The sequence below is a fragment of the Rhinopithecus bieti genome, unplaced genomic scaffold, assembly GCF_001698545.2.
Source record: "Rhinopithecus bieti isolate Rb0 unplaced genomic scaffold, ASM169854v2 scaffold_27006, whole genome shotgun sequence".
Classification (NCBI taxonomy): Eukaryota; Metazoa; Chordata; class Mammalia; order Primates; family Cercopithecidae; genus Rhinopithecus; species Rhinopithecus bieti.
This window is the reverse complement of record NW_016813373.1, coordinates 2,869,632-2,883,700: the sequence shown is the minus strand read 5'-3', so window position 1 is coordinate 2,883,700 and position 14,069 is coordinate 2,869,632. Positions and strand designations below refer to the sequence as shown.

General features: G+C 43.0%; 1 protein-coding gene across 3 annotated transcripts in view; it reads left to right on the top strand.

Moving 5' to 3' along the window:
- The first annotated feature begins 1,107 nt into the window (after positions 1-1,107).
- The window catches only part of COLGALT2 (collagen beta(1-O)galactosyltransferase 2), a 115,369-nt gene continuing 102,407 nt past the window's right edge, over positions 1,108-14,069 (top strand). For 2 of the 3 annotated variants that reach the window (XM_017848115.1, XM_017848114.1), the window contains exon 1: positions 1,108-2,229. In XM_017848115.1, coding sequence (XP_017703604.1) covers positions 1,967-2,229 — 263 coding nt within the window. In that variant the 5' untranslated portion in view covers positions 1,108-1,966. The remainder of the gene's footprint in view (positions 2,230-14,069) is intronic. The other variant, XM_017848116.1, reaches the window with a different exon arrangement.

The window sequence follows — 14,069 nt, the reverse complement described above, 5'->3', positions numbered from 1 at the left end:
ACCGAGGTCCAGGAAGGTGAGAACCAAAGAGTTTACTGAATCCGCCAATGCTGAGGCCATCTGTTGGTTTTGCAGAACAGTGGGGAGGGCTGACGCCTTACTGCACTGTGATGGGAAAGACGGGAGATGAAGAAGTGGAGAATACAAGTATAGATCTCTCTTCCAAGGATCTTAGTCAAGCAAAGGGATTGCTAGAAGAAGACACAAGATTTTTTAAAAGTTTTTTTTCTTTTTTTTTTCTTTCTTTTCTTATCTTTTTTTTTTTTTTGCAGATAAGAGAGACTGACCAAGTATTTAGCTCAGAGAAAGAGGAACAGAATCAGTGAAGATTCAGTAGAGAGTGGAAAATAGAAAAATCACGGGCTTGAAGGGAGACCTCTCTTGCAGGTGGTGATAATACTCCAAAGACAGTGGGTAAGACGTCTAACAGTTGCGAGAAGGATGGATAACACTAATAAAAAGACCTGTGGGGCAGACCTGAGGGAGTTGGGCATTGGAGAACATAATCACGGGCACCAAAACACGCTGCGACTTACCATCAAAGCACAGCAATAACAAAAAGTAAAGTTCCGCGCCAAGCATGGGCCTGGATGCCTTAACTGCATCACCGTGGAAGGCCAAAAAGTGGCAGATTTTGCACTGAGCCCACGGAGTTCCAACCAGCCTGGACAAAATGTGAAAACCCTTCTCTACCAAAAAAAAAAAAAAAAAAAAAATATATATATACATATATATATATATATATAAAGTATATACTATAATACACACACACACAACACCACACACACACACACACAACACCACACAAATTAGTGAGCGTGGTGATGGACACCTGTGGGGTCCCAGCTACTCGGGAGGCTGAGGTGGGAGGATTGCTTGAGCCCAGGAGGTCGAGGCTGCAGTGAGCTATGATCGGGCCCCTCCCCCCCCGCCCCAGAAAAGGGGGGGGCCCTGTCTCAAAAAAAAAAAAAAAAAAGTAAATCTCCTTTCTTTAGCGGTGAGTGTATGCCGGCAGTTTAATTTTATGTGCTAATTATGTTCTTCCTTCACCCCTTCTTTTCTTCCTTATCTCTTCTCTACTCTCCAACATGCGCGAATTTTCCCTCTTTGTTACTCTGTCATATTGGCTAATTACGGAAAAAGAAAACCAGCTAAGTGAATCTACTCTTTTACAGCCCTCCTGTGAGGAGGCTTACTGGATTCACAGTAGAGTGAGGCTTCAGGACAGTGTCTACCAAGGGCATTCTTTTATTTTGGGGGGTCTGATCTGGCTCCAAAATTCTCCAAGTCTTAAAACTTTGTGTTACTGGGTGTCTACTCAGTCAAGAATGAATTTCAGAAGCTGAGTGTGTAAGAAAATACAGACATGCTGCCTTTGTGGTGGTTAAACAAGTGTTTATCATAATCGTGAATAGTTGGGGAGACTTCATTTTAGAACTCTACTCAGTCAATAGGTGCATTATGAAAACTGGATACATTGCATCACTCTGAAGGGCTTCAGTCTGCGGTTTGCAAAAGCAGAATAAATTTTCTTGGGGTTGTACCGTTATGTACACACACACACACACTCACACGCCCATTGGCAGACAGGGCCACACCTCACGGCTCTGGGGAAGGCCACAGACCTTAGCTGTACGAGCGGAGCCTGGACTAGAGGAACTTTCCGCAAGACTCAGGGCACAGAGCCCCACGGCCACTACTGCCTGCGAGCCGGAGGCGGAGGGGAGCGCCGGCGGCTGCAGGTACGCTGCGCACCCAAATTAGGGCCTGGGCGGTGCAGCGTCGGCGGGAGGGTCCTGGGAACTGCAGCCGCCAGGGCCAGTGTGTGAGCCGGCCGGCCCCGGCAAGCCGCATCCCCCGGCCGCCCCTCGTAGCCTCCTTGCTCCCTGGCAGCCGCCGCCTCCCTCAGGCAGCCCAGCCGGGTGCTCGCGGCAGGACCTCTTTGCAGCCCGCCTCGGCCCGGAACATGGCTGCGCGCCCTGCTGCCACCCTCGCCTGGTCGCTACTGCTCCTCTCCTCAGCCCTGCTCCTCGAAGGCTGCCGAGCGCGCTTCGCCGCCGAGCCGGACTCGGAGGACGACGGAGAGGAGCCGGTGGTTTTCCCGGAGTCGCCCCTGCAGAGTCCCACGGTGCTTGTGGCGGTCCTCGCCCGCAACGCGGCGCACACGCTGCCGCACTTCCTCGGCTGCCTGGAGCGGCTGGACTACCCCAAGAGCAGGATGGCCATCTGGTGAGCGCTCACGGGCCCCGGGCCGCCGCGGAGGGAAGCGGGGGCGGCCGGCCCAGACCGGACAGCTCCCGGAGCAGCCGTTGCAGGGCCAGGGAGCCGTTGGGGGCGGGGGGGGGGTCACGCGGGAAATCTGGCGCACACACCCCCTCGCTGCCCGCGCCGCTGGCAGGCGAATCGGACGGTCGGGCTGAGGACGGACGCGCGGGTCAGTGTGCGCAGTGGGTGCTAATGGGAGAACCGGCCCGCTGGAGCTCTGGAGGGTAGCCTGCGAATTGGGCGGCTTTGTCCCACAAGGGGCATGGGGGACACCCCTCAAGGAGGCTTTCAGTTCCCTCCCTTTCAAATCTTGAGGTTTCCTCTTTCCCCACCTCATACTGCTAGCTCTGACGTGAGGGGATAGGGTGCCTGTCGCCGTATTCCCCTGTAGACGCGACAGATGGAACGTAACTGCGGTTGGCCAGGGGTTCCATAGTGGCTGGGGCGCCGGAGTGCGCTGCTCTGACTTCCCGGTGCCAGGCTTCTGCTCCAGGCTGGAAATGTGCTCCCAGCTCTCCCAGGGGGACCTGGACCTAGGGATGGAGATTGGGCGGGGCCCGCGGAGTGTGCCCAACCATGGCACCACCTGGGCCTGGTCTCCTGAGAGCGCTCCGGGCTGTCCCTGCCAGTGCGTCGGGGTTCCATGTCCCGGGAAGCAACGAAGACGCCCTGAGAAAGATAAACAGCCAAGTTTTGTCCCCGGAGGAAAGAAGCTTGGACCTGGTCTCTGTGTCTGCTGCGGGGAGGGCCAGGGGATCAGTGCGGGTGGCTGCCCGCCCCACCTTGTAGAACTTGGTCGTCTCGCACCTTTTATAAACGCGAGGATCAAAGGGCGAGAAGTTAGTTGGTGGCGAGGCGAACCGCTGAGGAGCTTGTGGAGGACGAGGAGGTGGACGCTGGCCAGGGGAGATGGGCTGTCAAATACTCGGACAAGAAGACTCTGGCCCCCTGAGGAAGACAGAGCCCAGGTGACTCTGGAGCAGTTTCTGTCTTGTGTTGATAAAGGGAGCTGTTCTCAGTCGAGACACATCCTTAAAGCAGCGGTTGGGCAAAGAGAGGAAGAGGACTAAAAGCAGCAGCTAGAATTGGCAGCCTCAGAGTACCTGGTAGGAGAGGTGCAAAGGTGCGAAAGCAAACATGTGATATAGTACAGCACTGTGCTGTACACTGCTTTACTATACACCCTGCCGTACATGACTGCCTCGCGGAGAAGGGCATGTTACGTGGAAAGAGAGCACTGGGATAGCCAGGCTTTAAAAGAGAAGGAATATTTTTTTTAACCACTTCAGTACCAAAATAAATTCACACATATCAGTTACCTTAGTTGTTTTTTTTTAAAGAGATATTTTAAAATATGGGTTTGATCTTTATGCACAATTTAGTTTTTTAAAACGTTACAGTATTTACCACAAGAAGTTGGTGAGTGGTGAAGCAGGTGTCAGGCATATGTTTTGCTACCCGATTTAGAGACATTACCTCTTTTTATCATACAGTAAACTTTTAAGAGGATACTGTGATGTTTATTTTGCAAGGAAGAGACAGACTTGCATCAGTTCAGTAAGTCACTTAAAGTCACAGAATTAGTACATGGTGAAACTGGAATTTGAACCCAAGCGTATCCCTAAAGGGCACCCTAAAAAGTCAGGGAACATGATATAAACAAAATTTAAATCAACCTGTAATCCACAAATTAGGAGACTTGACTTGTTTATCACTAGTTTGATATATGATTTGGGGCTGGTTGCTTGGAATCCATAGGCATCAGTTTCCTCATCAATAAAACGAGGAAGTTGGAATAAATGATTTCAAAAATTCTTTATAGCTCTTGAATTCCATAGATTCTGCAATATAATTAGGATCAACCAGCATCAATGTACATCCTAAGTTCCCTGTGAGTTCCAGATGGTATGGACACGGGTGTCTTATTTAGATGAGAGAATTCCAGTTCTGCATAGACCTTTGAAATCTGTTTTCCTTTATGTCCAGCACTGGCAGGTTAAGCAAGAAGTACAAGGTCATGCTTATATCAGTCATTGAAGACTCTTCTTTGAACAATCTTGGTTCTGTCTTTAAAACATTGTATAATTCTTTAGGTAACAATAATACAAATCCCAGTTTCGAAATAGTCCTTTTCAGCTCACAAAGGAGCTGTAAAGAACCTTTGGAAATAACTTTCATGTACTGTTATCTCATTTGATTCTTACTACCATTCTGTAAAGAAATAAAATTATCTCTTTCCCAGAAGAAGAAATGTGTTTCAAGTAATTGACTTACTCAAAATTACATTTATTTATAAATTCCACACATCATAATAAGAGCTCATGGTTCTTCTAAGAACTTTACATTCATTTTCTGGTTTAAGCTTCAAAATGACCCTATCAGATATGCACTGTTATTATACCACTTTACAGGTGAGAGAACTGAGGTACAGAGAGACTGTATAAGCACATTCTTCTAATGCATTTTTTAAATAAGAACCAGCCAGGTCAGGGCTGAAAAAAAGTGTATTTAGATATGTGTGTTTTTTACAGATAAATATGATTCATTTTATTGGGCAGTGTAAGGTGATCTGAATGGCTTTTAAAGAGTTTGGGGAAGAGCCAAATGATTTATAAATCAGATTCGGGCAGTTGTATGGATATGGATGGCTTCTTGATGAGTTGACACTTAGTTTGAACTAAGTTTTGAAGGAAGAGTAAAAATCAACTAAAACCTGGGAAAGAAGGGTGGCTCTAGAAAAAGGGATCAGCAAGGCAAAAAACAAACAAACAAAAAAGATAATAGGGCATCAACCAGAGTTTTCTCTCAGGGAGTTGAAGTGGGTGGCAGGTCTAATGACTACAAGTCTACAAATGAATTGTATTGTACCATAGAATCTCTCTGGAAATGCTGACTTCTGGTCTGGCCCTAGGGGAACATTTGGCTGGGAAGCTTATGGGATATAACACTCTGATGGGAGGTGGTACCTCAGTTTAGGATGTTACAATTTTGAGGTGCTTCTGCCAATTACTTGCCTCTAGTTTCTCATTCCCAAGCTCTATGCAACATTCCAAGATGCCAAACTGATTAGTATCCATTCTGCAAAGTCAGCACATGCTGATGTCAAAAATGGCTGTGCGCTACCCAGAACTTTATAAAATAGAACTGCGGTGAATACAGAGCCACACGGAATTCAGCTTCCTCTGAATCTGATCTCAATAACTCACTCTGTGCAGACTCACTCTTCTCATTCATCCACCCACGGGCTAGAGGAACATCTGATTTCTGTCCTAGACGGGTCAGTGAGAGACCTGGCTTATTGATCACATTCAGACTCCCCTGTTATGTGATCATTTTTCTCACTTTAAGTTCTGGACCAGATCTGCACTGCACATACAGGTAAAATGAGTATCATCAAATCGACCTGGAAGATCCTGCTGTTAAAGAATGTCTGCAGTTATCTCAGTTAGCATCAAGTTTATTCAGATTAGTCTGAACAAAGGAAAATTTATATTTTATAGATACTTTGTACAAGCAAAAAGGAAAGCTTTTAACATTTACCTGTCTGATCTCAAAGTCCACCAAACTAATTGTTTTCCTTCAAATATCACAATCCTGTGATAAGAACCTAAGGAAGATATCTATCTCGTGTGTCCTAAAACCTGCACAAAGTTTTAGGGAATTGGCAATATGCTGAGATGAAGGGAACTATGAGGCATTGTGACAAGTGGCAGTGTACTTCAGTGGGTTATCCTTAATTCAGTGGAGCCATGAGCAAGTGGCCTTAGCAACAGAGGGAAGGCTGACCTCATCTCCCTTAAACCTATGATTTGGGAGAGTGGGGCCAAGTACCATGAGAGTTAAAACTGAAGCATGGCACAGGGAAAAACATTTGCCCCGAATGAAACATTAAATTTTTCTTTTGGAGAGCCTGCTGTTGCTTGTGGGAAGACAGTTGGGATTCACAGAGCCTGTGCAGGCACAAGGCAGTAACTGCTATGTAATTATAGAAAGATCTGGGCATTTTGTTTGGTAGAGTTTTGAAAAGTAACATACTAAATTGGGAACCACTTTATGGATTTTTAAATAAAGAGATGAGCTTCTGTTGACATAAACATAAACAGTGATGAGCTGGGAGATGATCCTAACATTTTGCATACTACTTTATTTCTGCATTGTTTGGGGATTATCTTGAATTTATCTCTACATTTTAATGTCCAATCAGTAGCATTTTCATAACTGTTTAACTAGAAATGCTAATATGCTTTGTGTTTATAAAATGTTCCAAACTATTATCAGTGACATTTTTCAGCACCAGTGGTAAGAATGGTGTCATATTTTATCATTACAATCTTGACATTAAATGTTGTATGTTATCCCTACAGATAGAAGTCTTTATGACTGAAAAAGCAGATGATGCCTTAGTCCCCTTCTCTCTGTTCATCTGTTTTCCTCACCTTTTTCTTCCTTTCCTCATTTTCCCAATCTGGTAGTTTAGCGTGGAGGGCATCAACCAGAGTTGGAGGAAGAAATACACAAGCTTAGGGTCAGATAGACTAGAGCGCAAATCTGTGTGTTTGTGGGCACATCAGTAAACCTCTAAGACATAACTGCCCTGTCTTCAAATAACTAATAGTAACACCTGTCTCAGAAAGAGTTATTGTTACAAGTAAATGATACAAGGTATGCACAATATCTTTTACATAAATGCTACTAAGTCAATGATAGTTGCTATTTTTTTCAATCTTTTCCTTTTTCTCCTATCTCCTTTACCTTTACCTGTCAAAATCAAGATTTTAAAAAATCTTCAAATGGAAATTCGTTTAGTTTCTTCTTTCCAACAACAACAACAACAACAAAATATTAGTATAGAAAACTAACATTTATCTGGATGCAGTGGCTCATGCCTGTAATTCTAGCACTTTGGGAGGCCGAGGTGGGCAGATTTCTTAAGCCAAGGAGTTCAAGACCAGCCTGGGCAACATGGTGAAATGCCATCTGTACAAGAAATGCAAAAATTATCCAGGCATGATGGCATGCACCTGTAGTCCCACCTACTTGGAAGACTGAGGTGGGTAGATTGCTTGAACCCAGGAGGTGGAGGTTGCAGCAAGCCGAGATTGAGCCGCTATACTCCATCCTGGGCAACACAGCAAGACCCTGTCTCAAAAAAAAGAAAAGAAAAGAAAAAAGGGAAGGGAAGGGAAAAAGAAAAAGGAAGGAAGGAAGGAAGGAAGGAAGGAAGGAGGGAAGGAAGGAAGGAAACATACATTCATGGAGGCACTGTTCTAAACATTTTGGTATCAAAACTGATTTACTCCAGAGAACAACCCTAGGTGGGAGATGCCATTACATTCTACTCTATTATTTTACACAGAAGGAAACTGAGGCACAGAGAATATAAATAACTTGCCTGAGGTCACTAGGCTAATGCATGGTGGAGCCAGGATGTGACCCAGGCAGCTAATGTTGCAGACCGAGTACAGATGGTCTGCTTAAGATCATGAAAAGACCAATTAGTTCTAGTTTTTGCTTCTGTCAGTTGACCCAACTTGGGAAGATAAGAACGCTAGTGTTTCTTTCAAATAAGAATTGTCATTTCCACTTGAATGATGCAAGGGTCTCAGTGGTTCTCTTCCGCTGTCTTGATAATTTCATCACTTAGTTCAGGCACTTTTTAGTGAACTCTAATCTGTTTTGGTATATTTCATAGGGACAAATTATGACTAAAATGTGAGTTGTACATAAATAGACAAGTCACTTGCTGTGATCATAGCTACATAACAGTAGAAAGAAATTTCTCAAGTATTATTAGTGGCAAAGGATTAAGGCGGCACTGATCGTATATGTATTGGCTACATTTTCAGTTTGAAATGGTAAAATAGGGGTTCCATTTTCAGCCTTTTAATCAGTAGTCTTAGATTTGGTTGTCCCCTAAATTCAGCTTAATTCCAAATGATTGAAGAAATTATCAATCCTCCCTGCAACCTCCAATTTCAAAACATGATTGGGCCTCAGAATATTTCCTTTTGGTAAAAACTGAAGCGACTAATAAATGTCACCGATCCTGTTGTTCCAGTTATGACAACTTAACTGCAGAATTAGAAAGGACGCCTAAATTGCCCTGGTTTTATTACATTGAGTTCCATGATGAGGGATCTAAAGCACAGGGCAGTTAAGAGATTTCCATGGTGATTATGGAATGAGATAACTGATTTCTAGATTTTTAATCCTGTGTAGCTGTTTTAATGCCAATTATTTTATCATGAATATTCTTCTTGGTTTAAAGGAGCATGGGGAGTATTTTAAGCAGAGTTTGGCTTTCCCAGATTTGTTTTAGCTCCTTTATCCAAGTGATTATGCCAGGGAGTTTCTTTGTGACTCCAAATACATAAGCATGTGCTTCTTAGGTTCCTTTTGCTTGTCTGTCTTTGGTGGTCATAGGAATGAACAATGAATGCCTTGTAACTGAGAAGGCTGCTGGTCGTCCCTTGGTTCTTTTTCCAACACTTAAACGTGCACATGGGTCATATTGCTGTGTGGCACCGTCTCCCAGTCTGTGGCACAGTATAGTAGGACCATTATAAGGCTTATATAGGACTATAGTAGGACAATAATAAGGCTTGTTTCTGCACATTTCTTGACATAGCATAACAACATACCGTAAAGTCTGAAAGAAAATCATTAGCCTATGGTATGGCCACTACACCTATTCCCCAGTTACCATATCATGAAGAACTTTTACTGTATGTGTTTAAATTATGGCTATTATTCATCAGGAATTGCAAAACGTATGTATTGTATGTTTTGACATTTTTATTTCAAAAGAGTGACTTGTTCATTTAATTGCATTTAATTGATATGTTGTCAGCCTATCAAAATTGTTAATTTTTTAAAATCTGAAGCCCTTAGGGTCTTTGTGGGTTTTAATAGCAATTCAGTTATTTTAAGAATTTGCTCTTCTGGTTTTTTAAAATGGAAAAGAAATATACTTGCATAATAAATTTTTTTTAAAAGTATGATTGGGAATATAACAAAAATTAAATCTCCCATCTACTCTATACCACCTGCCAGTGACCAATGTTAACACTTTCTTGTGTATTTTTCAAGAAACCTTCTATACATGTATATATATCCTTTTCATTTTATCCCAAATATGAGTGTTTTACATATCCAATTCTGGATAAGTGTGATATTTTAAAATCTATCTCTCTATCCCATGTTCTTTAAACACTGCCAGCCTACCTACAGCCATGACCTGGGTGGCACAATAAAAGCCAGCTTCATATAACACCTGTTCCAGGCAGGTACTCTGAAGGCCTCTCTGATAACACCCATCCTGCTCTCTTGTCCTTGTCTCTCCGGCCTCTAGAAGGTCTGGCACTAATAAAAAAAACTTTTTGATGAGGAGTAATATTTATCCAAAAGTTCATATATCATAAATGTATAACTTGATAACTTCTCACACACAAAACATGCCATGTAACCAGCACTTGACCTTGCCAGGCCTGGATTCATACACAGCAACTATTGTTGGAGCTGAGTAGCTGCTGTCCCCTGGATTTTGTCCAGGCAGCCCAGTCCCCATCAGACACACACTGTGTGCACTTGCAGTTAGTCCCCGCTGTCTTTCTTTGACTTGACTTGCCTGACCCCTGTTGACATTTGGGTGGTGACCTTTGCTGCCACCTCAGGCTGCTGAAGGAACCCCAGGACCCAAGCAGTAACCACTTTGGGGAACTAGCAGGCTTGGCAAGCTGCCAGCAAGTGACCTAGTGGTAAAAGGATCAAGATTGTATTACTTCTCCCTTAGCTCTCTACTCCTCTGGTAGGAAAGCTGTGCATTAATGTTCATAAAAATAGAAAAGAATCTCATTATAGGTAATAATTGAAAAGTCAGGTAGAATATAAATAGAGTGGCTGTAATTAATTTGCTGAAACTTTCTGTAGTTCAGATCCATGAAAATGCAGCATTTGTGGTCGGTGGCATTAGCCAAGCCTCTTGCATGAATTAAACCTCAGATTTGGCTGCAGGGCATTTCTTTTCCTCTCTAGGAGCACCATACAGAAATCCTTTCAGAATTAGCCTTTGAATAATAGCTCCATGACATCCTGCCAGGGCTGACTTTGTAACGTGTTTCACTTAATTGAAGCAACAATTATTATTTTAGTTGTCTGTCAAATTCAGCAAGCTAGGGCCTGTACCCTGACTTGTTGGTTTAACTGATAAGATTTTGTTCCTCTGCAAACATAATGCAAAATAATCTCCTTCCCTCCAGTGTTTTCTGATTAATGTTTGAAGACATCTTAGAAGATATATCTTTCAGAAACACAAATAATAACATAAATAATGATCTTGGAATAGTGATCTTGGGCTGTATGCCCCCAAGAGTATGGTAGAAGATGAGTCTGGGACGAGCTGCTGAGCTGAAGCATTTTCATGAGTACCTGATTTCATTCACACATTGGCTTTATTGGAATAGTTCATTACCTTCCAGGTGGAATCACTTCAAGGCCTACTGAAGGATATATCAGGCTGCAGAGAGGAGGTTCCTTACATAGAGCTTTCTGCATTTGGACTGCCAAGCCCAAAGTGCGTACAGTTGCTGCCAAGAGGGAAGTAGGACTCTTTCTTTCCAGCCCCTTTTCTTTCTGAGAGTGATTGTATATGTTTTGGAGATGGGGAGGGCAGTGGTGAAGGCAAGTATCTCATTCTCACGAGAGAGAGAGAGACATAACTCTAAGACAGGAGGGTCTGTGGAGGTACATTGATTGGTGTTCTCCCTGAAAGCCATATTAAGTGAGAAATCGCTGCTTTTTAGAGTCTTGGGAAAGGTAGAATTTTCTAGAGACTAACAGTGGAACTTAAATTCTTGGGATAGTTGTGAAAAATGTGGTTGTAGACATTTGGGGCCATGGCATTCCCGACAGAGAGTCCCTTGCTGGACTAATAGACTGCTTTTTAGTTTCTTGGTTGCCAGCCAGCCCCATAATCCTGTCTCAGCTCCACACACCACAGTGATTATGGTTTACACCCGCCAAGATAGTGGAAAGTTGCTGCCAAGCGGAATCAGGATTTTTCATGTCATCACTGCACGATTGAACAGTAAGCTTGTATGTAGCTCCCACGCCACTGCTTTCCCTGTGCTAGAAACAGGTTGGGCAGTAGAGCATTCAGACAGTCAGACCATGTCTTGTGTTGCAAATGGATTTTGTAGAATTGGCGTGTAAGGCTTGAAACAGCCAGCATACAAAAATATTTTAGAAAAGTACAGGCCTCTTCTCTGTCTTTCCTCAATCTTGTTAGATTTTAATAAGATTTACTGGGTACATTGGTTTCCATTGTAGGCTTTTTATTTAGCAAGACAAACTATGGATTTCTAAAACAATGGATTTTAAAAGTGTTAGGTACTTTCTTTTATTTATTCCACCATCATTGATTGTCTGTGTGGATAAATCCAGGTGATCATGTGGAAATTAGTAATTGAGGTGGCCTAAAAGTGACTTGTCCCCATTGGTCTAGTTCATTGGCCATGAATGGACACGGTCCTTACATTGTTCTGCCAACACTTTAGTATAAAGCTGCTGGATTCAATAGTGTTTCCCAAATACAGGTTCAGAGGCCAGTTGCATCACAATGCCTGGAGCATTTGTTAGATACACGGATTTCTGGGGCCCACTTCAGTCACATTCATCAGATGGTCCACAGCGGGGACCTAGGAATTGGTGTGTTAAGCATGTACACAAGTGACTTGGGTGCACTTCCTCTTGGTTTGGGAACTATAGAAGATGAGCTCCTAGAAGGCTATGTATGCACGCACTTAAAGTACAGATCATGGGGTTTTCAGAGTTTGGAAAGTTGGCATACTCTGGAATATTCTAAACTCCAGATTCCAGATGCTTAAACCATCAAAAAGACCAAGGGGTTTTCTTATTCAGAGAAGTCGTAATGTACGGGATTATACAGGAGAAACCCAGCCAGGCATGCATCATTTGTGTTATTATTGTTAAGTCAAGCACATATGTTCTGTCTCTAATAGTAGCAATTTTTTAAAAAGATTTTTTAAAAGACGGTGCTCCAAATGTTTTGCCCACTGTATGAAGCTCCTTGCACTGGAACTCAGTATAAAATGGCACTCTGTCACACTCTTTCCTCAGAGTATCTTACACAATGAGTTCATTAAGCCTTTAGTATTGCAGAAGAAAAATTACCTATTAATGAACATCTTTTAATAGAGTACAGGGAAATCAAACCAGTGCATTTCCTTAAATTAAATAGAATTCATTTGAGCCACTTCAGTCCCCATATTCCCTAATCTTGGTTTCTTTGTTTCTCATATTTAATTTTCTTTGATTTTCCCATTGGCATGCCATTAAAAACTCCTCCCCTCATTTGTGACAAATGTAAACAGTCTACTAAATTAGCCTGTTTTTAGTAGCTGGCAGTTCAGCCTTAATTACATGATATTACAAAGTCCCTAAGCCTGGTGTCTTCACTAGCTATGAACTCAAAATATGGCATTTTAGAAATTCACACAATTCTGTTCTGCTATACAGAGGATTGTTCTGAGTTTGCTGCTATTGCATAACAGATATTTTTTAAGGAGTTGATATGGCAGCATTATTATAACTGCATGTACAGCAGCCTCCTGTGGGAAATATTGCAACTTAGTTGTTAAATCTTATACTGTTCCATATCCTATTTTCTTGTGTTGTTTTGGTGGCAGGGCAAAAATTCTACAATAAAGGTTCTTAAGTTTATGCATCCACTTTATTTTTGTATCTTTTTTCCTTCTCAAAAATGTGAGCTGCATACCACAGCTTAGCACATCCCATCAAGAAAACAATAATCACCTGGGGATGAAGTGAGGCTGGTGGCAGTGGGGTCCCCAGGATAGTTGTCTCTAGCCAAAAGCATCCTCTTTCATTTTTCCCTAGTGTGAAAATGTGCTATCTGTGTTGTCCTGTGAAAGGTCTTGGAAGCATTGCTCATGCTGGGCTTCTTTGAACAAGTCACTTATTATCTCCGGGCCTCAGTTTCCTTTCCTGTAACATAAGGGAAATGTGCTAAAATTGTGGTTTTCAAATGCAGCCACCTGTTGGAATCATTTGATGATCCAGGGCAATTGACATGTTTTGAAAACTTCCCAGAGGGTGGTAATATGCAGTCTTGCTTGAAAATCTCTGGATGAGATGAGAGTCCTTTCCTGACCTAACACTTTCCTCTTCATGGGGGTAACCATATCTGAAGAACGTTCACATAACTGCATACTCGATGCTTCCTGGACACTCAGCCCAACTTTAGATCTCTGTGGGGTGGTCTTAAAAAATCCTTTTCTAGGAAGCTCGTGGTATTTTATCCTGTTGTATACTGTGCCAAAAGTGTTTGCTAAGAGTGTTGTCTCCTTGGGAAGGCATGTGCTTGATGATGACTGAACTCCCAAGGAACATGGCAACATGAGAGCTAGCCTTGCAAGGGCATATATTGGACCTTCTTATGAAGGAGCTGTGTGCACCAGGTAGAGAAGCAGCAGCTGCCCAGGAGGTCCTTCTTTTAGCACACAGATGGCTACCTCTTGGCTAAGGGAGCTGCGTGTATCAAGGCTTCTTCTGAGCACGTCTAGCCAGGCTCTGGCCAGATCAGGATTCCTTCCTACAGTATGTGTTTTGGTGTGTTGCCCAGCTTTGCTTTTAGGCTTCCTATTTCATACTGGTGTAGGGCCTCTAATCATCTCTGGGTATTGAATTTCTGATGTTACTTCTAATGGCTTTGGAGTTTAGCTTCTTTTGTTTCCAGATTTGCATAAATAGTGCTGCCTTTGTCC